This window comes from Nerophis ophidion, linkage group LG18 (assembly GCF_033978795.1).
Source record: "Nerophis ophidion isolate RoL-2023_Sa linkage group LG18, RoL_Noph_v1.0, whole genome shotgun sequence".
Classification (NCBI taxonomy): Eukaryota; Metazoa; Chordata; class Actinopteri; order Syngnathiformes; family Syngnathidae; genus Nerophis; species Nerophis ophidion.
The window spans coordinates 23,797,055-23,821,582 of NC_084628.1; the positions used below are offsets into that span (position 1 = coordinate 23,797,055).

General features: G+C 39.7%; 1 protein-coding gene across 6 annotated transcripts in view; it reads left to right on the forward strand.

The window, feature by feature from the left end:
- Positions 1 to 19,621: 19,621 nt before the first annotated feature.
- Positions 19,622 to 24,528, forward strand: part of zgc:113149 (uncharacterized protein LOC541363 homolog) — a 30,034-nt gene continuing 25,127 nt past the window's right edge. For 2 of the 6 annotated variants that reach the window (XM_061877745.1, XM_061877747.1), the window contains exon 1: positions 19,623 to 19,912. In XM_061877745.1, coding sequence (XP_061733729.1) covers positions 19,706 to 19,912 — 207 coding nt within the window. In that variant the 5' untranslated portion in view covers positions 19,623 to 19,705. Of the gene's footprint in view, positions 19,913 to 24,528 lie in introns of all 6 variants that reach the window. The other 4 variants (XM_061877746.1, XM_061877748.1, XM_061877751.1 and 1 more) reach the window with 4 other exon arrangements.

Genomic DNA, 24,528 nt, shown 5'->3' on the forward strand with positions numbered 1-24,528 from the left:
CATGGAGAGATGCGGTAAAGAGTGGTAGCCAAGACACACGGTCACACACGGTCACACACGGTCACACACGGTCACACTCGGCAATTATTTTGACCTGGGGAGCAGATATAGAGGAAAAAATGTGTCTGGGGGGCCGGGATATCTGATTTTCAGGTACAAAAAACTTCACAATGACACAAAATAAACACAACAGTTAAACCTCACACTAAAAACAAGACATTGACTTGTACGTTCAAAAGACAGAATAGAACAAGTCAAGACATGCAATGCCATCTACAAAATGTTATGTAAATGTTAGTCATTACACACGCGGCTATGGTTTTGATGTATTTGTTACAGACATGTTTACGTCAAGTAACATCACATGGTTCCATTTGCACCTTTCAACAAATCTGAAAAGGAATATTAAGAAGTAAAACTTATATTTAATCCTACCTCTTCTCCGAGCACACGGTGACCGTACATACGGGTCGAAAAATGTTGACCTAATTCAGCATTTCTCAAAGTGTGGGGAATAGAGACATGACAGGTGGGGCGCGAGGAAAGGGAGGAAATTTTTTATTTTTTATTTTTTTTTTACTATGCTTTCATTTTCTATACACACTGTAAATCACTTTGTGATTCTGTCTGTGAAATCCGCCGTATAAATAAATGTAAATTACTTATTTTTCCTGTAGGCTTTAAATTTCTCGGCAGGAGCGAAAGTTTGACAGACATAGCAACAGTAACTTTTGCAGGCAGGGCTAAGAGGAACAAACTTTCGCGCGGATGGGTAGCAGGCTAATGTGCGAACCACAATTACACAAAATGGATACATTTGCAACTCGCACCTCAAAGGTCTGCGGAGAAACAAAAATATGACGGGTCTAATCAACCAAAAAGTCAACCTAAAAGAAAATATGGCGAAGGGTATCTTGCTCTTGGATTCACGGCAGCGGAGGTGGGGGCAGAGGAGAGACCCCTGTGTGTTCTTTGTCTAAAACGGCTAGCAGCAGACAGCATGAGGCCCAACAAAGTAAAGAGACAACTCGAGACCACACATGATGTCCAATAAATTGTTTTGTTGGGGCGATGGGGGTAGGTGGGCCTTGAGTCTAAAGTGGTGATGACAGAAAAAAAAAAAGTTTGAGAAGCCCTGACCTAATTGTACGGATCTCACTTTAAACGGCAAACCGATCATTTAAATGTTTTCACTTTGAATATGAAACGAGGAGTAAAATGTACAATATTATCAATTATTTCACAAGGACATGTTTTAAGGATATTGTACAGTATAATTAAATCTAAAATGAATGTGATCACTTTCAGGATCATTTTATTTTTAGCCAGTAAACAACTGTTATGTACTTTTGAATCGGGTTTTCCCCTTTAAATAACAAAAATTATAGAATTTTACAATATTCATTATTATTAAATATTAAATGTGCCAACTAGTTTTACGGCATACATCATCCCCCCTTTACCCATTTGTTAAAAAGACGAAAGTTGATGCGAACGCCTACGTGCTGTCAGAAAACTAAAAGAAGAAGAATGCCTTTGTGCAATTACTGCTAATAAATCAATCAATAAAATGCATCAGTCAAATAGTACAGGCAACTTCGTTAACATGGAGCCACAGACAATTTCATTCAAAAAGTCCCAATTGCTAACATAGAGATACAACAACAAATAAAGGCAAAGAAGGCCTAGTAGGTAATTACAACAACAGACAAAGTATTAAAAATATCGGTCCAATAACTGCACAGGGATGGGCAGAGCCAAAACATGTGTAGCAAGTAAGCTGGAGACTGTTGACACTGAAATAAGGCTATATGTGGCACAGATACAAGATTTATAAACTCTACTTAAACCCCCACTTAAGAACTTTCAGTTTTGGTTTATATTGGCCGCACCAGTGAACCAAAGCGATGGCGTTTTCCCAAAAGGAAAACCACATTTACCATGAGGACTAGCGCATATAGCGTCAAACTGACACGATAATGCCACAATGATTCTGTATTACTGAACTTTCCACAGTAGGAACCTACATTCGTTTTCTACCACTTATTCCCTTTTGGGGACGTGGGGGTCGCTGGCGCCTATCTCAGCTACAATCGGGTGGAAGGAGGTGTACACCCTGGACAAGTCGCCCCCTCATTGCAGGGTCAACATAGATAGACGGACAACATTCACACCAACCTACATATTTTACTCAAACCTTATATTTGCAGTTTGAAGTCACTGCATTGTTTTTTCCTTGTACAGTTCTTTTGAGTTTGTTGCGTGGTTGGTCAGTGTGGAACTGCAAAGTATCGCGCTGGTGGGTATTTATTGCTACCACACAAATTTCCAGTAGCTAAAATTAGTATTATTATTCTGATTTGAGCATTGAAAGTCACTTACTAGTTTAGCAGGAACAGATCCAAAGCAGCATTGGTCTAAAATCTCTTGTCTTTTGACCTCACGCAAGTTAGTGAAAGTCGTGCCATTGTTGATCCTTGATTGTCCCTCCCTTTTTTTTTTTTTTTGAAAACCCGATTCAAAAGTACATAACAGTTGTTTACTGGCTAAAAATAAAATGATCCTGAAAGTGATCACATTCATTTTAGATTTAATTATACTGTACAATATCCTTAAAACATGTCCTTGTGAAATAATTGATAATATTGTACATTTTACTCCTCGTTTCATATTCAAAGTGAAAACATTTAAATGATCGGTTTGCCGTTTAAAGTGAGATCCGTACAATTAGGTCAGGGCTTCTCAAACTTTTTTTTTTTCTGTCATCACCACTTTAGACTCAAGGCCCACCTACCCCCATCGCCCCAACAAAACAATTTATTGGACATCATGTGTGGTCTCGAGTTGTCTCTTTGCTTTGTTGGGTCTCAGGCTGTCTGCTGCTAGCCGTTTTAGACAAAGAACACACAGGGGTCTCTCCTCTGCCCCCACCTCCGCTGCCGTGAATCCAAGAGCAAGATACCCTTCGCCATATTTTCTTTTAGGTTGACTTTTTGGTTGATTAGACCCGTCATATTTTTGTTTCTCCGCAGACCTTTGAGGTGCGAGTTGCAAATGTATCCATTTTGTGTAATTGTGGTTCGCACATTAGCCTGCTACCCATCCGCGCGAAAGTTTGTTCCTCTTAGCCCTGCCTGCAAAAGTTACTGTTGCTATGTCTGTCAAACTTTCGCTCCTGCCGAGAAATTTAAAGCCTACAGGAAAAATAAGTAATTTACATTTATTTATACGGCGGATTTCACAGACAGAATCACAAAGTGATTTACAGTGTGTATAGAAAATGAAAGCATAGTAAAAAAAAATAAAAAATAAAAAATGTCCTCCCTTTCCTCGCGCCCCACCTGTCATGTCTCTATTCCCCACACTTTGAGAAATGCTGAATTAGGTCAACATTTTTCGACCCGTATGTACAGTCACCGTGTGCTCGGAGAAGAGGTAGGATTAAATATAAGTTTTACTTCTTAATATTCCTTTTCAGATTTGTTGAAAGGTGCAAATGGAACCATGTGATGTTACTTGACGTAAACATGTCTGTAACAAATACATCAAAACCATAGCCGCGTGTGTAATGACTAACATTTACATAACATTTTGTAGATGGCATTGCATGTCTTGACTTGTTCTATTCTGTCTTTTGAACGTACAAGTCAATGTCTTGTTTTTTAGTGTGAGGTTTAACTGTTGTGTTTATTTTGTGTCATTGTGAAGTTTTTTGTACCTGAAAATCAGATATCCCGGCCCCCCAGACACATTTTTTCCTCTATATCTGCTCCCCAGGTCAAAATAATTGCCGAGTGTGACCGTGTGTGACCGTGTGTGACCATGTGTCTTGGCTACCACTCTTTACCGCATCTCTCCATGAACCCCGAAAAAAACATCCGACCAGGAGCGTTGGGTTGCAGTGCATTGTGGGTAGGCGAGTCTTGTACATGATCATGTTCTGTCGGTTCATTTGCAAAATAAACCAGAGAGCACAACTCAGCTTTGATACAAAATGAAAGTAAAAATAAGACTGAGAAGATCAAAATAATTGTCAAAGCAGCATCAAAGTTGTTGAAAGAACTATCTTGGTACCGGGTGCAAGCTGTACTACGGAGAGTAGACGTGACGGAGTCATGTTACCACATTCCAACACCCTGTTAATGGTCCGGTGGAATGCCAGAAGTTTGATAGCAACCGAACGTGAATTAAAGGGATATATTAAAAATATGAAAACTAAACCACGTATAATTTGTATTCAAGAAACAGGGCTGAAGCCAAAATTTAACTTTATAATAAAAGGATATATAACGATTCGTAAAGATAGGAATGAAGGGTAAAGAGGATGATGTGCCACATTTATCAAAGAAGATGTAGTCATGGGTAAAGAAACAGCAGAACCTTTAGCAAAAACATTTGTTGAAGTGCACAGTAATGATAATTTGAGAAATGTGGAAAAACAAAAGAGAGAAAAAACAATGAGTTTAAATATTGGGGAAATGATGGAAGACAACGTTAATAGCTTTACCAACACTATGGATATGACATTTTCTTTGAATGAAATGGTTCGAATTTTGAAAAAGGTTAAAAATACGTCACCGGGGAAAGACCTAGCGGGTTATCAAATGATCAAAAACTTAGGTGGCATCGTCAAAGAAGTGGTCTTGAAATGATATGACAGGATATATGAAGAAGGAGAATGACCGGCAGAGGGGAAAATTAGCGGTAACAATTCCAATATGCAAGTCAGGGTAAGACCCGGAAGAGGCAGGAAATTATAAATTTGGGGAAAAGTAATGGAAAAAAAAAAAAGATTAATGAAAGACTAGTATATTATTTAGAGTCAAAAGAAATAATCAAAAAACTAACAAAGTGGTAAATAATGTTCAAGACTGGGGAACGGCTTGAGGTTTAAGATTCTCTGTTGGAAAGACAAAAGTCATACATTTTACAAAGACAAAAGTACCAAACAAGCTCCAAATAAAAACTCTAAGGTGAAAATATAGAAGAGGTACAAGTATTTAAATATTTAGGAATATGGTTTGATAAAAATATGAACTAGTCAACCCACATCAGCAAAATAGATTTGATTAGATTAGATTAGATAGTACTTTATTTATTCCTTCAGGAGTGTTCCTTCCGGAAAATAAAAAAATAGGGGAAAAAGTAAAAAGGTGTTAAATATAATGAGGTCTTTGAGGGGTAATGATTGGGGGGCTGATAGGTTAACGTTGAAAACAATACATGTATATATTTATAACTTTAATTCCATCTGTTATTGATTACGGATGCATTATTTACCAATCTGCTTCAAAAACATGACTTGGGAAAATAGACCGGATCCAGTCACAGGCTTTAAGGTTATGTTGTGGAGCTACTACATCAACCCTAGTGCCAGTATTACAAGTAAAAATGAACGAAAAACCTTTGGACAAGAGGAGAGATCAACTCTCAGCAGTTTATCGGGCAACTTTAAAAGGATCCAAGCAAGGATATCCGACTTGTCCAGTGCTACCAATCTGCCAAGAAAAAGAGAAAACAAAAAAGAATAGTTTTGGGTGGATTATAGGAGACATATGTAATAAAGTTAAAATTGACAATATTAAAGTTAGTCCTACAGTACCAATGCCTGCAATACCACCGTGGATGTTTGATAACCCAAAAGAAAACATGCAATTACTAAAGAATAGAAATTTAAATACAGTAGTTACCGGATAGAAAAATGGATTGAGATATGATATATACGGATGCATCAAAAACTATATAAAAAAAATAAAGGTAAGAGCTGTAGCAGTTATCCCACAAGGAAACATAGTATTAAATAAAATAATCAGTGATAAACTATCTGTTTTTACGGGGGAATTGGTAGCAATTTATATGGCAGTTAACTGGATAGAGGAAAACAAAGCAAGGAAAGTAGTTGTGTGCTCGCAGTCCAACAGTGCATTGATGAGCATAAAAAAACATAGCATCAGAAACAAGACAAGATTTAGTTTATGAAATAGTTCAGGTAATCTATAGAATAAATAAAGCGGGAGGTGTGGTAACATTTCTTTGGGTTCCTTGGAAGATATTGTAGGATGGAATTCACAACACATAGGATATAAAGCATTATACACGTATTTAAAAAACATTGGGTTAAATAAAAGAATATAGAGTAGGGATCCATCTTGATCCACACTCCATTTCAACCAGAAGGTTGCTTGGCGGAAACAACCGCCCACCTCCGGAATCAGTCCCCGCCCATTCCCCTTAGGCGCGAAATTCATTTGAGCGAAAGACATTAGAGTGAGAGGAGCTCTTTAAAGCTCCTGAGAATCTTAAAAAGCTTACAGAAAACGAGAAAAACTTACAGCGGGTGCCTGTCGGACATTCACCGTCGTTTTCGATGATTTCCCCTCGGAGCAAGGATTCGATGTCTGGAGTCTTTGGCACAATCAAGCCTTCTCCTCTGCCTGGAACGGCCGTTGACGGACCCGCCAGCTTTAAGGGAGACGAGCAAGCCGGAGATGTAAGTAAATATATGTATATATGTATCGTATACCGCATGTTTTTTTTCTTGTAAAATGAGAATCATTTGACTCACCAGACTGCGATTGTGTTAAAACGATCGCGTTAGGATCTTACGGCAAATCCTCTATAAAACAAAATAATGAATACACACAATATTAAATAATTCGAAGGTTTAAACACACCTCGATAATCATCTTCCAACTTTGTAAAACCGTTTAAGCAAAGTTCATCGTCTTTCACTTCGTCGTCATCGGCTGGTAAAAAAAAAGTATTACAACGTCGTACAAGTGCAATGCTTTTAACGTTTAAATGCTTAAATGGAGTTAAACCAATGTCTAATAACATGGTAAAGCAGAGGTAATGGTGTGTGTGTGTGTGTGTGTGTGTGTGTGCGTGTGTGTGTGTGTGCGTGCGTGTGTGCGTGCGTGCGTGTCCTGTTGTTTCAGACGATCGTAAACATTTAAACTGTCAAATGGGTGGCCAGTTGCTATTCATACGACATTCTCAAGCTCCCATAAAAACTGAACCCTCCTTTGTACCCCAAACTGACCTGTTGTTTCAGACGACCGTAAAGACCAGTTGCTACGTGACACTGTGTTCTGCGATAGTTTTTTCCATCTGTTTAAATATGTTTTCGTGAGGTATGGAAGTTGTTTCAGTGCGTACGAATGTGTGTGTGTGTGTGTGTGTGTGTGCGTGTGTGCGTGTGTGCGTGTGTGTGTGTGTGTGTGCGTGTGTGTGTGTGTGTGTGTGTGAAGTGTGTGTGTGTGTGTGTGCGTGTGTGTGCGTGTGTGTGCGTGTCCACCAAAAACTTCCCAATCCACGGTAGATAACGATGAAAATATCGAGAAAGGGCTTCCGTCTCTTCTTTCTTTTAGCTGAAATAAGCAGATATCACCCATTTCGTATCTGAATACAAATCCAAAAGATCCCTCCCCTTCCAAGTCCCATTTCTCACGCAAAGACTCGGTCGGCGGCATCTGAATACGATTTAGAAACACTCGACTTTTTTGCGGAGCGTCAATGTAAGTTTTATTATTTTTATAAATCGACACAGGCGTTTCACTAATCATGACCGAATCGAACAAAGTCTTTACGCTAACGTATAAAGCTCCAAATAATGACTAAGCCTTACACCGCCCTTTTGTACCCCTCCTCTACGTGTGTGTGTGTGTGTGTGTGTGTGTGTGTGTGTGTGTGTGTGTGTGTGTGTGTGTGTGCGTGTGTGTGCGTGTCCACATCTCCACACGTAACATTCCCAGCCATCAATACATCGAAATCTGGAAGTTGTTTCAAACGATCGTAAACATTTAAACTATCAAATATATGGTCACATGCTGCTCAGATGACATTGCTTTCTTAAAAAAACTGATCCCTCCTCTGTTCCCTGTCAGGTCTTAACTCCACCCTCTTCCTGGTTTAACCACTCCCACCGCAGGTCTTAACTCTGCCCTCTTTCTGTTTAAAACTCCACCCTCTTCCTGGTTTAACCACTCCCACCGCAGGTCTTAACTCCACCCTCTTCCGGGTAAGCCACACCCACTTGACCTTGACATTTGAACCTGACCTTTGACTTTGACCTTTGACTTTGACCTTTAACCTTGACCCCCTCATAAATCATTAACCTTTGAACTTGACCCCTCATAAATCATTGACCTTTGACCTTGAGGGTCATAAATCATTGATTTATGGGGGGTCATAAATCACTTTTGACTAAAGGTAGGGACTTAAATTCTCTCATGTGGTTTATTTGGTATATACAGTCGCGATCAAAAGTTTACATACCACATAACCTTCCTCCAGAAGGTCTTATCTTTGTCCATGTGATGTCAAATGACACAAAAATTGAGCTGTTTGGCCACAATACCCAGCAATATGTCTAGAGGAGAAAAGGTGAGGCCTTTAACTCCAGGAACACCACCCGACCGTCAAGCATAGTGGTGGTATTATGCTCTGGGCCTGTTGTGCTGCCAATGGAACTGGTGCTTTACATAGAGTAAATGGGACAATGAAAAATGAGGATTATCTCCAAACTCTTCAGGACAACCTAAAATCATCAGCCCAGAGGTTGGGTCTTGGGTGCAGTTGGGTGTTCCAACAGGACAATGACCCCAAACAGTGGAATGGCTAAATCAGAATAGAGAATTGTCTTCCCAAAGTCCTGACTTAAACGTATGGACACTGCTGAAGAAACAAGTCTATGTCAGAAAACCAGCAAATTTAGTTGAACTGCACCAATTTTGTCAAGAGGAGTGGTTAAAAATTCAACCAGAAGCTTGCCAGAAACTTGTGGATGGCTACCAAACGCGCCTTATTGCAGTGAAACTTGCCAAGGGACATATTAACATTGCTGTATGTATACTTTTGACCCCGCAGATTTGGTTATATTTTCGGTAGACCCATTAATAAATTCATAAAAGAACCAGACTTCATGAATGATTTTTGTGACCAACAAGTATGTGCTCCAATCACTTTATCACAAAAAATAAGACTTGTAGAAATTATTGGAAACTCAAGATAGCCATGACATTATGTTCATTACAAGTGTACGTAAACTTCTGATCACAACTGTATGTAGCATCATCTACAACAGGGGTCTCAAACTCAATTTACCTGGGGGACACTGGATGCAGAAACTGTGTAAGGCTGGGCCACAAGAAAATGTTTCTTAATAAAATCTAACATGCACTTTTTAATGAATTCCCCTCACAATTTTTCCGGGAGACTCCTGAATTTCAGTGCACCTCCCGACAATCTACCGGTGCAACCGTTTTCCCGAATTTGTCCGAATTTTCCCCCGGCCAACATTATTAAGAGCTGCTGTGACTGCACTGCCTTTAACGTCCTCTACAACAGTGGTTCTCAACCTTTTTTCAGTGATGTACCCCCTGTGAGCATTTTTTTAAATTAAAGTACCCCTAATCAGAGCAAAGCATTTTTGGTTGAAAAAAAAGAGATGAAAAAGTCAAATACAGCACTATGTCATCCGTTTCTGATTTATTAAATTGCATAACAGTGCAAAATATTGCTCATTTGTAGTGGTCGTTCTTGAACTATTTGGAAAAAAAGACATACAAAAACTTAAAAAAACTTGTTGAAAAATAAACAAGTGATTCAATTATAAATAAATATTTCTACACTTAGAAGTAATCATCAACTTAAAGTGCCCTCTTTGGGGATTGTAATAGACATCCATCTGGATTCATGAACTTAATTCTAAACATTTCTTCACCAAAAATTAAATCTTTAACATCAATATTTATGGAACATGTCCACAATAAATCTAGCTTTCAACAGTGAATATGGCATTGTTTCATTTTTTTCACAGTTTATGAACTTACATTCATATTTTGTTGAAGTGTTATCCAATAAATGTAATTATTAAGTATTTATGTATGACAGCTAATTTTTATAAAATTTTTGATAAATCTCACTTGACCCATGGTACACCTTCGCGTACCATCAATAAGAGGATTACTGCTCTGTAACCCATCATTGCGCATGCTTTTACATCAAACAACCACAGCAACAGATCTATATCATGTTGTGCGAGACTTGTGCCTAACAATGTTGGTGGCTGCAAGACGTACTTACTCAACAGCCATACAGGTCACACTGAGGGTGGCCGTATAAACAACTTTAAGACTGTTACAAATATGCGCCACACTTTGAACCCACACCAAACAAGAATGACAAACACATTTTGGGAGAACATCCGCACCCTAACACAGCTTAAAAACAATAGAACAAATACCCAGAACACTTTGCAGCCCTAACTCTCCCGGGCTACAATATACGCCACCTCAACCGACGCAAATAAGGAGGGTGGGGTCGTGAGGGGTTGGTGGTAGCGGGGGTGTATATAATGTAACTCGGAAGAGTTAGGGCTGCATGGGATTCTGGGTATTTGTTCTGTTGTGTTTATGTTGTATTAGGGTGCGGATGTTGTCCTGAAATGTGTTTGTCATTCTTGTTTTGTGTGGGTTCACAGTCTGGCACATATTTGTAACAGTCTTAAAGTTTTTTTTACGGCCTCCCTCAGTATGACCTGTGTAGCTGTTGATCAAATATGTCTTGCAACATCACGTTTGTACTGGACAGCCAGATACCACAAATAAATGGGCTTGTACGCTGTCTGTACAGGATGTAGAGGGCGTTAAAAGCAGTGCCATCGTGGCACCCCCTGAGTATTGTTGATTTGGTGGAATTCTGCAGGGATTTCTAGAGAATGGATGCCCTGAAAATGAGGGGACTCCCAGGAAAATTGGGAATGTTGGCAAGTATGCGCTGTCAAGCTCCGTTCACATTAAACTCGCGGGCCGCACCTACATTAAATTGTCTATCAAAGTGCGGACCATAATTGGCCCGCGGGCAGCATGTTTGAGACCCCTGATCTACAAAGATACAAAGAATTGCTATTACGACACATTTAGAACAGCAGTTTCTTTCATTAAAAAAATTCATGTTAATTCACGGTTGGGGACGGCGTGGCACAGTTGGGAGAGGGTTCCTGGTTCAATCCCCACCTTTTACCATCCTAGTCACGTCTGTTGTGTCCTTGAGTAAGACACTTCTCCTTTGCTCCTGATGGGTCATGGTTAGCGCCTTGCATGGCAGCTACCGCCATCATTGTGTGAATGTGTGTGTGAATGGGTGAATGTGGAAATAGTGTCAAAGCGCTTTGAGTTCCTTACAAAAAAGGTAGAAAAGCGCTAAATAACTAACTAAGTATAATTCTTATACTTAGCAAACTCATCCCGCGAGCCGGATAAAACCTGTTTGCGGGCCTGATCCATACGTTTGGCATCCCTGATTTAAATGCTGTTTTAGACGAGAAACTGAAGAATTAATTAGCTGTTTTGTGTCAAGTTCAAACACTGATGACTTCTATCAAACAAAACAAGAAGCAAACAATTAAACAGAGACAGAATTTAATTTGGCTCAATGTGGAGAAACGTGGACATCTGTACCCTTGTACAGTGTCATCACACTCTGCCAAAAGATTGCACGCCTCCTACTTTTATTTTGACCTTCCCTGACGACATGGCAACAGCTGCTTCCAAAGGGACGGGGTCGTAAAAGAGTTCAAGAAAGAGGTTGCAAAATAGTTAAAAAAGATGTCGTAAAAGAGTTCAAGAAAGAGGTCGCAAAAGAGTTCAAAAGAGGTTCGTAAAAGATTTGAAAAAAGAGGTCGTAAAAGATTTCAAAAATGTGGTGCCAGGAGAGGAGTCTGGTCCCGCTTCCTCTTCGCTTTTATACAGTATTTCTTGGGTCAGACAATATCTTTCTGTTGATTACAATACATAAAGGAAACAGAAACCCCTTCATGTTGCTTTCCATCTGACATAGTGGAGTTTTACAAGCCTTCTTCTTGGTAGGTTCAAAGACAGCTTTTGGTCTTCTCGCCGGGAACTTATTTCAACACAAAGTTTTTTGTGATTACTTAGATAAACATATTCCAACATTTTGATTCGTAAAATTCCATACACTTGGCATTCTGAATGCATAGGTGTGTTTACTCTGAGAACACTCGACACGCCTAAAATGTGTGACGATCTGTCACTTAATTTCTGTTTGTTTCCTTATTTTTGTACTTACTTCCCGTCAGTGCTCTTATTTTGGTTTTCACTTCCTGCTTGTTCCGCTGAGCACTGTCTTCGTTCACTCACCTGCTGTCGATTGGCACCTGGTCCACACCTGCGGCCAATCAGCATATGTCTATTTATGTTTCACTCGAACACTCCTCAGTTATCGAATATCACTCTGTGTCTGGAACGTTTCTATGCAAGACTGCTTCATTTTTCTGTTGTATGAGATTAAAACTAATCTTACCTCCTCTTCGCTCTCCTGGTTCCTGCATCTTGGGGTCACAAAAACAGCTGCCATGCGAGTTCCTAACGAAATGGTCACGCATACGCAGCAACGCTTTTACCATCCACGTTCCCTTATATAGATTAAATTGTATTTGTACAAATGTCATTTCACCATCGTTTTGATCAGTAATAAAATCATCACATGATGAAGGGTTATTTGAAATACATTTGCCATACTGGCAAAGATGTTTTTACAGCCAGGTGGGAGTTTTGAGTGGCCATGTGTCACCAGTGCTGTTGGTTTATTGAAAGATTAAATTGCAATTTTAAGCTACACTGTACACATGAGGAATGTTGTACTTCAGCAGATGGTCGCGTGCAACATCTAATCAGGTTATGGAAACTCATTTTACACAAAATGCTATTATTTTAAGCTCCTTGTACCATACTTGCCAACATTGAGACCTCCAAATTCGGGATCGGGGGTGTGTATATATTTTCAAGTATTTTTCATATATATACTGTATATATATATACATATAAATAATACGTTCATAAATGAGTATATCCATTCGGCCACCGTGTTCAATGGAGAAGTCTGATCTACAAAATTTGCAGGCAGCATAGCCCTTCTCCTTCGAGCTGTCCTGGATGAACTGAAATGATTTTTTCCAATCATTTTGGAACTTGCAGGCGTACTTCTTGTTCTTACTCGTCGTCGCCATGTCTCTTCTTTGTTCTTCTGCTTTGTCTCTGTTATGTTTTTGGACATTACTGCTTAGACTTAGAAAATATTTATTGTCCCCAAGGGGCAATTTGGTTTGCAGCAGTATAGTCATTAAAAACAAGGTTCAACAGTAAAAAAAGAGGTGCAACAGTAAAATGAGGTACAACAGTAAAAACAAGGTACAACAGTAAAAACGAGGTACAACAGTAAAAACGAGATACAACAGTAAAAACAAGGTACAACAGTAAAAACAAAGTACAATACATAAAATACTTATAACATACAAACCATCATTAAGGCATAAAGCTAAAAACTAAAAACATTTGGAATACAATAAAAACTAATCACATGTCGCATCCCACTAAAGTGACTACATAGCAGCTAAGTTTGTTTAAGGAGCTCATTTATAAAAACAATAGCTGAGGGAACAAAGGATCTTATGTATAGGTTGTTTTTGGCCTTTCTATTACTTGAGGCGTACTTACTGTACATCCTGAGGGCAAGAGTCTAAACTCTAAGAAGAGAGGGTGCTGAGGGCTGGCCAGAATGGCCTTTGCCTTCTGGATGAGTCTGACCTGATAAATCCGACTCAGGGGTTTCAAGGTAGTGCCTATGGTCTTTTGGCACACCTTTATTATACCACCTAGTCTGTTTTTATTGGCCACACTGAGGTTACCAAACCAGGAAGTGATAGAATATGTTAAAATATAGACTCGAAACAAGATGAATAGAACATCTTCATTGGTGTCCTATCAACCTGAAAACCCCTCAGTTTCCTCAAGAAAAACAGCCTCTGATTGGCCTTCTTACAAACACGGTCAGTGTTGGCATCAAAGGTCAATTTATTTTCTAAAATTGTGCCTAGATACCTGTATTCACGGACTATCTCAACAGCAGAGCCATTAATGAGAATGGGTGCTTTTGCAGGGGACTCACTACAAAAGTCAATGTACATCTCCTTCGTTTTATCGCCGTTAAGCTCCAGGTACGAATCATCGCACCATTTGATAAAGTTTTCCAGAACAGGACCGTGGTCTGACTCTTTGTCCTGCAGGAGGCTGACTATGACCGAGTCGTCGGCAAACTTAATAATGTGCCTTGACTTAAGTGTGCTCTGACAGTCATTTGTGTACAGTACAATCAGCAGGGGGGACAGGACCCGTACCTGAGGTGATCCTATGGAGCATAAGCGAGCATCAGACAGTGTGCTATTAACACGGGTCTTCTGTGATCTTGAGGTGAGAAAGTCCACTAGCCAGCATATAGTACCAAAGTCAATATTGGACATATTCAGCAGTCTACGAGCCAGAATGTGTGGCTGCATGCAGTCGAATGCAGATGAAACATCCACAAAGCATAAGCGTGCATGTGTTTTATTTCCATCTAAATGCCCACAACAAGGTGTAGTAGTGTTGCTATTGCATCATCCACACCTTTCCTGTGCTGATAAGCAAACTGTAGTGGGTCAATTGCATCCTGGGTCATGACCATTAAACTCTGTTTCACTATTTTCTCGAAGCTTTTCATCACCAGAGAGGTCAATGCCACAGGGCGGTAGTCATTCAGCCCCCTTGGTGATGGGACTTTTGCAACAGGTACTACAAGGGACTCTTTCCATAATTTGGGGACACAGTTCTGTGATAAAGACAATTGGAGTATGTGAGAGAAAATGCCGGATAAAAACAGACCACATTCTTTGAGTAGTTTACCACTAATGCAGTCAGGCCCCTGACTTTTCCTCACATTTGTCTGCTCAAATGTTCTCCAGACATCCATTTCATTAATCTGAATCTGACTGCTCAGGGGCACCTCTGAATTAATGTATAGTTCATTACTAAAATCATGGGAATCGAATCTCAAATAGAACCGGTTTAACTAATTTGCTAGTACAGAATCAGGCTTGTGAGGGTTAGACAGACATTTTTTGGAGTCTTGCATTCCGACCATGGACTTAATTCCCCTCCAAACAGAGCGCGAACTACCATTTTTTAGTTCTTCCTCTAGCTTATCTTGATACTGTAGCTTGGCCATTTTCATATCTTTTTTGACTTATTTGTCTTTCATGGCTCTCTCAGCCAAAAAGGTTCCTGAACCTTGGATTAGGGGTCGGGGGTTTGGTGATAGTGGGGGTGTATATTGTAGCGTCCCGGAAGAGTTAGTGCTGCAAGGGATTCTGGGTATTTGTTCTGTTGTGTTACGGTGCGGATGTTCTCCCGAAATGTGTTTGTGAGTGTGAGTGAGTGAGTGAATTATACCGTATATTACCACATAAACGCCCTTGGGCAAATAACCGCCCATGTCCTAATAGCCGCCCGGGGTCTGACCCCATTTTGTGAATTAACCGCCTCTTCCTAATAACCGCCTATGTCCAAATTGCCGCCCATGGGCTGTTATATGCATACTTTAGATTAAAATCATATTGATTAAGCCCAATTTATAAGCTAAAATAAAAAATGGACGCGTGGAGTCCAGAGAGTTACATGACCATCAAAGGCTTAACAAAATCTGTGCCGTGATAGCTTACGTTACGTGGGGATTCTGGGTAATCAACATAATGCAATGGGTCACCGCATATAGCGTAACACACACTCAACGACAACAACAAACCCATGAGGAAAAGTTTCAACCCAGCAAGCAACAGTAGCAGTGAGTTGAATGAACAGGATAGCGGTACACCACAACTGATGGACGGGAATACTTTAAGGGCGAAGAAGAACAGAAAGTTTGACTTAAAGTTCAAGCTAGCGGTTGTGAAGTGTGCGGAGCAGAATTCTGGTTTGGCAGCGGCCAGGCAGTTTAACGTTGACTCAAAACGTGAACGAGAATGGAAACAAAAAAAAAAGGGAGAACTACTATCTCAGTTGTCAATCGATGGAAAACGGGCTCGCTTATCTGGTGGAGAAAGTGAGCGACGAGCATGATGCTAATTTGTGTCAGTGGATACATCACCGTCGTGGACTGAACCACCGTGTGTCTCGCAAAATGATCCGCATTAAGGCCAAGGAGTTGTATGCCACCGCGAGTGACACGAGAGACACCGGGGTGGTGTTTGGTTCAACGAGTGGCTGGCTTAATCGATTCCTGCGTCGGAACAACTTTACACTCAGGAGAACAACTGGACAGTAACCATTGTAACCAAATCATGGCCTCGTGCAGGCTGGTGCAAAAATAAAAAAAAGCCTTGTGCAAATAACCGCCTGCTTCTTTTAAACGCCCATCTCCAAAATTGATTTTCAATCAATCAATCAATGTTTATTTATATAGCCCAAAATCACAAATGTCTCAAAGGACTGCACAAATCATTACGACTACAACATCCTCGGAAGAACCCACAAAAGGGCAAGGAAAACTCACACCCAGTGGGCAGGGAGAATTCACATCCAGATTTTGTGAAATAAACGCCCAAAATACTATTTGGTAATATACGCTATTTATATAGCGCTTTTCTCTAGTGACTCAAAGTGCTTTACATAGTGAAACCCAATATTAAACCAGTGTGGGTGGCACTGGGAGCAGGTGGGTAAAGTATCTTGCCCAAGGATACAACGGCAGTGACTCGGATGGCAGAAGCTGGGATCAAACCTGGAACCCTCAAGTTTCTGGCATGGCCGCTCTACCAACCGAGCTATACCACCCCCAATGTCATTGTCATTCTTGTTTGGTGTGGGTTCACAGTGTGGCGCATATTTGTAACAGTGTTAAAGGCCTACTGACTACCCACCACGCAGTCTGATAGTTTATATATCAATGATGAACTATTAACATTGCAACACATGCCAATACGGCCTTTTTAGTTTACTAAATTGCAATTTTAAATTTGCCGGGAGTTTTTTCTTGAAAACGTTGCGTAATGATGACGTGTCCGCTTGACGTCACGGGCTGTTAGGAATATGAGCGCTGCGCACACACACAGCTAAAAGTCGTCTGCTTTAACCGCAAAATTACACAGTATTTTGGAGATCTGTGCTGCTGAATCCTTTGCAATTTGTTCAATTATTATTGGAGAAGTCAAAGTAGAAAGATGGAGTTGAGAAGCTTTACCCTTTAGCCACACAAACACACGGTGATTCCCTGTTTAAAATTCACAGAGGTGAAACTTTACTATGGATCACAGCGAACATGGATCCCAACCGAATGTCAACCAGCAGGTTTCGGTGAGAAAATTGTGGTAAAAAGTCGCTTCTTACCGGAGATCAGCTGAGCTTGTGCCGCCCATACAGCTGCCATCGACTTCCCTGAGACACTGCGCGTCAACACCCGGCCGTGGACACACACCTCCGACTATCAGGTACTATTAAACTCACTACAACACTAGCAACACAATAGAAAGATAAGGGATTTCCTAGAATTATCCTAGTAAATGTGTCTAAAAACATCTGAATCCATCCCAAGGCAATTGCATTTTTTTTTTCTAGTCCGTCGCTATAAATACCCTCAAACACGAATCTTTCATCCTCGCTCAAACTAATGGGGAAATTTGTTGGAGGCTCCCATTAGAAACAATGTGAAGACGTGAGGAGCCATCATTTTGTGACGTCATCGTCTGCGACTTCCGGTAGAGGCAGGGCTTTTGTGTTAGCAAGCAAAAGTTGCGAACTTTATCATGGATGTTCTCTACTAAATCCTTTCTGCAAAAATATGGCAATATCGCGAAATGATCAAGTATGACCCATAGAATGGACCTGCTATCCCCGTTTAAATAAGAAAATCTCATTTCAGTAGGCCTTTAAAGTTGTTTATACGGCCAACCTCAGTGTGACATGTATGGCTGTTGATCAAGTATGCGTTGCATTCGCTTGTGTGTGTACAGAAGCTGCTTGTATTATGTGACTGGGCCGGCACGCTGGTTGTATGGAGAAAAAGAGGACGTGACGACAGGTTGTAGAGGACGCTGAAGGCACGTCCCCAATATTGTTGTACAAGTGGAAATCGGGAGAATGGTTTCCCAGGGAGATTTTCGCGAGGGGCACTGAAATTCAGGAGTCTCCCGGGAAAATCGGGAGGGTTGGCAAGTATACAAAGGGAACATACAAACGGGACAAGCGGTAGAAAATTAATGGATGTATTCTATTTTTATTTACGATTTACACAACGTGCCAACCTCGCTGGTTTGGGGTTTTGTAATATACCTGTGTAGCCGAGTGTCCTGGGTTCGCATAGTCTGGGTACTGATAAAATAAAATAATAAAAGGGAGTCATGAGAGCAGGTCTCTTAATATTGGGTTTCACCACTTCTTTATTGTTCCCTTCTTTACACCTTTCTCCATATACCTCACCTTCTTCAACAATCCACTTTTATATAGACCTCTTATGTCACAGCCTTACGGCAACACTGGAGGGACACCCTGAACTGTTTTTTACGCCTGTACAGCAGGGGTCACCAACGCGGTGCCCGCGGGCACCAGGTAGCCCGTAAGGACCAGATGAGTCGCCTGCTGGCCTGTTTTTAAAAATAGCTCAAATAGCAGCACTTACCAGTGAGCTGGCTCTATTTTTTACATTTTATATTATTTACTAGCAAGCTGGTCTCGCTTTGGTCGACATTTTTTGTTCCAAGAGAGACAAAACTCAAATAAAATTTGAAAATTCATGAAAATATTTAAAAGACTTGGTCTTCACTTGTTTAAATAAATGAATTTATTTGTTTACTTTACTTCTTATAACTTTCAGAAAGACAATTTTAGAGAAAAAAATACAACCTTAAAAATGATTTTAGGATTTTTAAACGCATATACCTTTTTACCTTTTAAATTCCTTCCTCTTCTTTCCTGACAATTTAAATCAATGTTAAAGTATTTTTTTATTATTGTAAAGAATAATAAATACATTTTAATTTAATTCTTCATTTTAGCTTCTGTTTTTTCGACGAAGAATATTTGTGAAATATTTCTTCAAACTTATTATGATTAAAATTCAAAAAAAAAAATTCTGGTAAATCTAGAAAATCTGTAGGATCAAATTTAAATCTTATTTCAAAGTCTTTTGAATTTCTTTTAAAAATCTAGAAGAAATAATGATTTGTCTTTGTTAGAAATATAGCTTGGTCCAATTTGTTATATATTATAACAAAGTGCAGATTGGATTTTAACCTATTTAAAACATGTCATCAAAATTCAAAAATTAATCTTAATCAGGAAAAATTACTAATGATGTTCCATAATTTATTTTTTCTTTTTTTTTTAAGATTCGAATTAGCTAGTTTTTCTACTCATTTTTTTCGGTAGAATTTTTGAATTTTATAGAGTAAAAATTTTAAAAAAATAATTTTCTTTTTTTTTCATGTTTTCTCTTCTTTTAAACCGTTCAATTAAGTGTTTTTTCCATCATTTATTCCCTACAAAAAACCTTCCGTAAAAGGAAAAAAAATATACGACGGAATGACAGACAGAAATACCCATTTTCTTATATATATAGATGTATTTATTAAAGTTAAATTGAGCAAATTGGCTATTTCTGGCCATTTATTTAAGTGTGTATCAAACCAGTAGCCCTTCGCATTAATCAGTACCCAAGAAGTAGCTCTTGGTTTCAAAAAGGTTGGGGACCCTTGCTGTTCAGTCACAAAAATCGCACAGACTCTAGGCCGGTAGGGGGCGGTAACGCGCCTCTGAGCCCGCGACAGGGAGCAGGAAAAAGAGAGCGGTGGCGAAAAAGAAGAAGACAAACAAACAGGATGGCGGAGCCGGAGCTCTCATCCAGCGTGTGTGACTCAGACGATGCCGAAGCCGCGCCGAGTCCCTGGCCCCACATCCACGCCATCTTTGCCCTGCAGAGCCACAAGAAGAACGTCCATGTGATGCGCTGCCAGTTGTGCCTGCCCAAGCAAGTCTTTATTTCAGCCTACAAGAACTCCACTTCCAACTTGAAGAAACACCTCCAGGTAAAGTGGCCACTTTGGACGCAAACTTTGCGGCATATGTGTGTGTGTTGGGGGGCAACGTGGAAGAAACAATAGGAAAATTGTGTTTACAAGAAGAATGCGTAGCCACGGTGTATGTTATTATCCCGGTTACTATCATTTTTATAAAGCATCCTCAACAATTTCAGTGGTTCTCAAACTTTTTCCCACCAAGTACCACCTCAGAAAACACTTGGCTCTCCAAGTACCACCATCATGACCCTACTGCCTTCTGGTCAGGAGAGAACACACAGAAGCTAATACAAATAATAACAGAAGAAATGAGCAAATTAAAAAAAGATGGTTTGACAAAAACAGACTACCCTTGAATCTTAGTAAAAGTAAAACAATGCTAGTCGGTAACAGTAGAAAAGAGCATCATACACGAATACAAATAGACGTAGTAGACGTTGAAAGGGTAAAAGAAACCAGATTTTTGAATCCAAAATCCATCCATCCATCATCTTCCGCTTATCCGAGGTCGGGTCACGGGGGCAGCAGCCTAAGTAGGGAAGCCCAGACTCTCCTCTCCCCAGCCACTTCGTCAAGCTCTTTCCGGGGAATCCCGAGGCGTTCCCAGGCCAGCTGGGAGACATACCGTATTTTTCGGAGTATAAGTTGCTCCGGAGTATACGTCGCACCTGCCGAAAATGCATAATATAGAAGGAAAAAACATATATAAGTCGCACTGCAGTATAAGTCTCATTTTGGGGGAAATTTATTTGATAAAACCCAACACCAAAAATAGACATTTGAAAGGCAATTCTAAATAAATAAAGAATAGTGAACAACAGGCTGAATAAGTGTACGTTATATGACGCATAAATAACCAACTGAGAAGGTGCCTGGTATGTCAATGTAACATATTATGGTAAGAGTCATTCAAATAACTATAACATATAGAAAATACTATAAGTTTACCAAACAATCTGTCACTCCTAATCGCTAAATGCGATAAAATCTTATACGTCTAGTCTGAGCTAAATAATATTATTTTATATTTTACGGTAATGTGTTAATAATTTCACACATAAGTCGCTCCTGAGTATAAGTCGCATGCTGGGCCCAACTATGAAAAAAACTACGACTTATATTCCGAAAAATACGGTAGTCTTCCCAACGTGTCCTGGGTCTTCCCCGTGGCCTCCTACCGGTCGGACGTGCCCGAAACACCTCCCTAGGGAGGCGTTCAGGTGGCATCCTGACCAGATGCCCGAACCACCTCATCCGGCTCCTCTTTATGTAATCTCATATACAAAATATACAACTTAAGGCGACAAGGAACATTTCAATAATGAACAAAGCAAAATACGTCCTGGGTCAAAAATCACTTCATATTCTCTACTGCTCGCTAGTGTTACCATATCTGAGGTATTGTGCAGAAATATGGGGAAATAACTAAAAATGTGCGCTTCGTTTGTTAACCGTGTTACAAAAAAAGATCAATTAGACTGCTACATAATGTTGGATATAGAGAACATAAAAAATCTTCATTTATTGAGTCAAGAATATTGAAGTTTGGTGATTTGGTAAAATTGCAAACAGCTAAAATGATGTACAAAGCAAACTATAACCTGCTACCGAAGAATCAATCAATCAATGTTTACTAGGGATGTTTAATGGCTTTTTTACCGATATCCGATATTGTCCAACTCTTAATTACCAATATCAACTGAAACCGATACATAAAGTCATGGAATTACCACATTATTATACCCAATTTTGTTGTGATGCCCGGCTGGATGCATTAAACAATGTAACAAGGTTTTCCAAAATAATTCAATTCAAGTTATGGAAAAAAATGCCAACATGGCACTGCCATATTTATTATTGAAGTCACAAAGTGCATTATTTTTTTAACATGCCTCAAAACTGCAGCTTGTAATTTAGTACATGCTCTCCCTGAGAGATCACAAGCAGGTTGAGGTGGGTAGGGTTGGGGGGGTAGGGTTGAGGTGGGACCGTAGGGGAGTAGCAGGGGTGTACATTGTAGCGTCCCGGAAGAGTTAGTGCTGCAAAGGTACCTGGGTATTTGTTCTGTTGTGTTACGGTGCGGATGTTCTCCCGAAATGTGTTTGTCATTCTCGTTTGGTGTGGGTTCACAGTGTGGCACATATTTGTAACAGTGTTAAAGTTGTTTATACGGCCACCCTCAGTCTGACCTGTAAGGCTGTTGACCAAGTATGCTTGCATTACCTTGTGTGTAAATATTATGTAACTGGGCTGGCACACAAAGGCAGTCCCTTTAAGGTTTACTGGTGCTCGTTACTTCATCCTACACCCGTGTACACAGCGACGTTTTCAAAGGTCAAATTTTCTACTTTTTGAAAGCGATAAATTTAAAACCGATACCGATAATTTACGATAATACATTTAAGAGCATTTATCGGCCGATAATATCGGACCTCTTTAATGTTTACTTATATAGCCCTAAATCATGAATGTCTCAAAGGGCTTCACAAGCCACAACGACATCCTCGGCTCAGATCCCACATTAGGGCAAGGAAAAACTCAACCCAATGGGACAATGAGAAACCTTGGAGGGGATCGCAGAGGGGGACCCTCCCCCTCTACACCTTTTCGGACTTGTTGTAATGAAAAAAGTGGAAATATGTGATGCATTACATTGTATCGTACGTATGTTCGACATAAACTGAAACTGAACTGAACGTAGGAAAACAAAACACTGTATTTTGATCAAATGATTATTTGGCAACTATTTTTGATTATTATATTTTTTACCAACAAATTGATGGATAACTTGCTTTGAAAACAAGCAGATATTAGTGTTTAAGTGTTTATTTTTGACAACCAAAAACATAGCTTTAAACGTGACACCCCTGAGTGCACGATCAGATATAATAAAGTTTCAAACATTTGCAATCACATGTAGTTCATGTTGCTGTTATTTGTCGAAAAAACAAAAAAATTTAGCAAGACATGCTTTTATTATTTCAAGCTTTTCGCAGGCCACACAATAAGGAGGCGAAGCGCATAAAATGAAGGTGATGTGACAGACCAAATGAAGTGATATTGTGGACCACATTAAATAATGTGACAGACCACATAAAATGATGTGGTGGACCATATTCAATAATGTGAATGACCACATAAAATGATGGGGTGGACCACATTAAATAGTGTGACAGACCACATGAAGTGATATTGTGGACCACATTAAATAATGTGACAGACCACATAAAATGATGGAGTGGACCATATTAAAGGGGAACATTATCACCAGACCTATGTAAGCGTCAATATAGACCTTGATGTTGCAGAAAAAAGACCATATATTTTTTTAACCGATTTCCGAACTCTAAATGGGTGAATTTTGGCGAAATAAACGCCTTTCTATTTATCTCTCTCGGAGCAATGACGTCAGAACGTGACGTCACCTAGGTAGTCAATTGGCCATTTTGTCAAACACATTATACACATCGAGTCAAATCAGCTCTGTTATTTTCCATTTTTTCGACTGTTTTCCGTACCTTGGAGACATCATACCTCGTCGGTGTGTTGTCGGAGGGTGTAACAACACGATCAGGGACGGATTCAAGTTGATTTATGTAGAATGTACATCGATTAGCACGGCATGCTAATCGATGCTAACATGCTATTTACCGGCGATGCTAAGGCAGACATGGCACAGAGATGTATGGACAACCTGCAGATGCATTTCCAACGATAAAGTCAAAGAAATCACAAAGGTGAGTTTTGTTGATGTTGTTGACTTATGTCAGGGGTAGGGCACCTATGGCTCTAGAGCCAGATATGGCTCTTTTGATGACTGCATCTGGCTCTCAGATAAATCTTAGCTGACATTGCTTAACATGGTAAGTAATGAATAATTCCGCTGGTAATCACAGTGTCAGAAATAACGTTCAAAACATAAAACATTCTCATGCATTTTAATGCATTCATCTGGTTTCTACCTCACATGTTCAAAAAGTCGCATTAATGGTTAGAAGTATTTTATTTATTGTTGGTTAGCTTCAGAATAACAATGTTATTAAAAAGAATAAGAGACTTATTATACTCTAAAAATGTTGGTATTACTTAAAAATGCACGCATTTAGTTGTATTCAGTCTTACAAAAAACATTATATGGCTCTCATGGAAATACTTTTTAAAATATTTGGCTTGTATGGCTCTCTCAGCCAAAAAGGTTCCCGACCCCTGAATTATGTGCTAATCAGACATATGTGGTCGCGGCATGACTGCCAGCTAATCGATGCTAACATGCTATTTAGGCTAGCTGTATGTACATTTGAAACTATATTTACATCCAGCGTTTTCTTCCACCCACATTTAATGCCAAACAAACACTTACCAATCAACTGATTTAGGTTGATCCAGTGTCACAAGATGAGAAACTTCCGATCGTTGGTCTGCACATTTCACCAGCGATGGTAAGGCAAACATGGTCGAATACCGTCAATAGCTATTCGCTCAATAGCTTGAGTTTGTTCTTCAATTTCGTTTTCGCTATCGGCCTCCATACTCCAACATGCGTAATCTGTTGAATCGCTTAATCCGCTGAAATCCGAATCTGAATCCGAGCTAATGTCGCTATGTCTTTCTGTGGTAACCGCCAC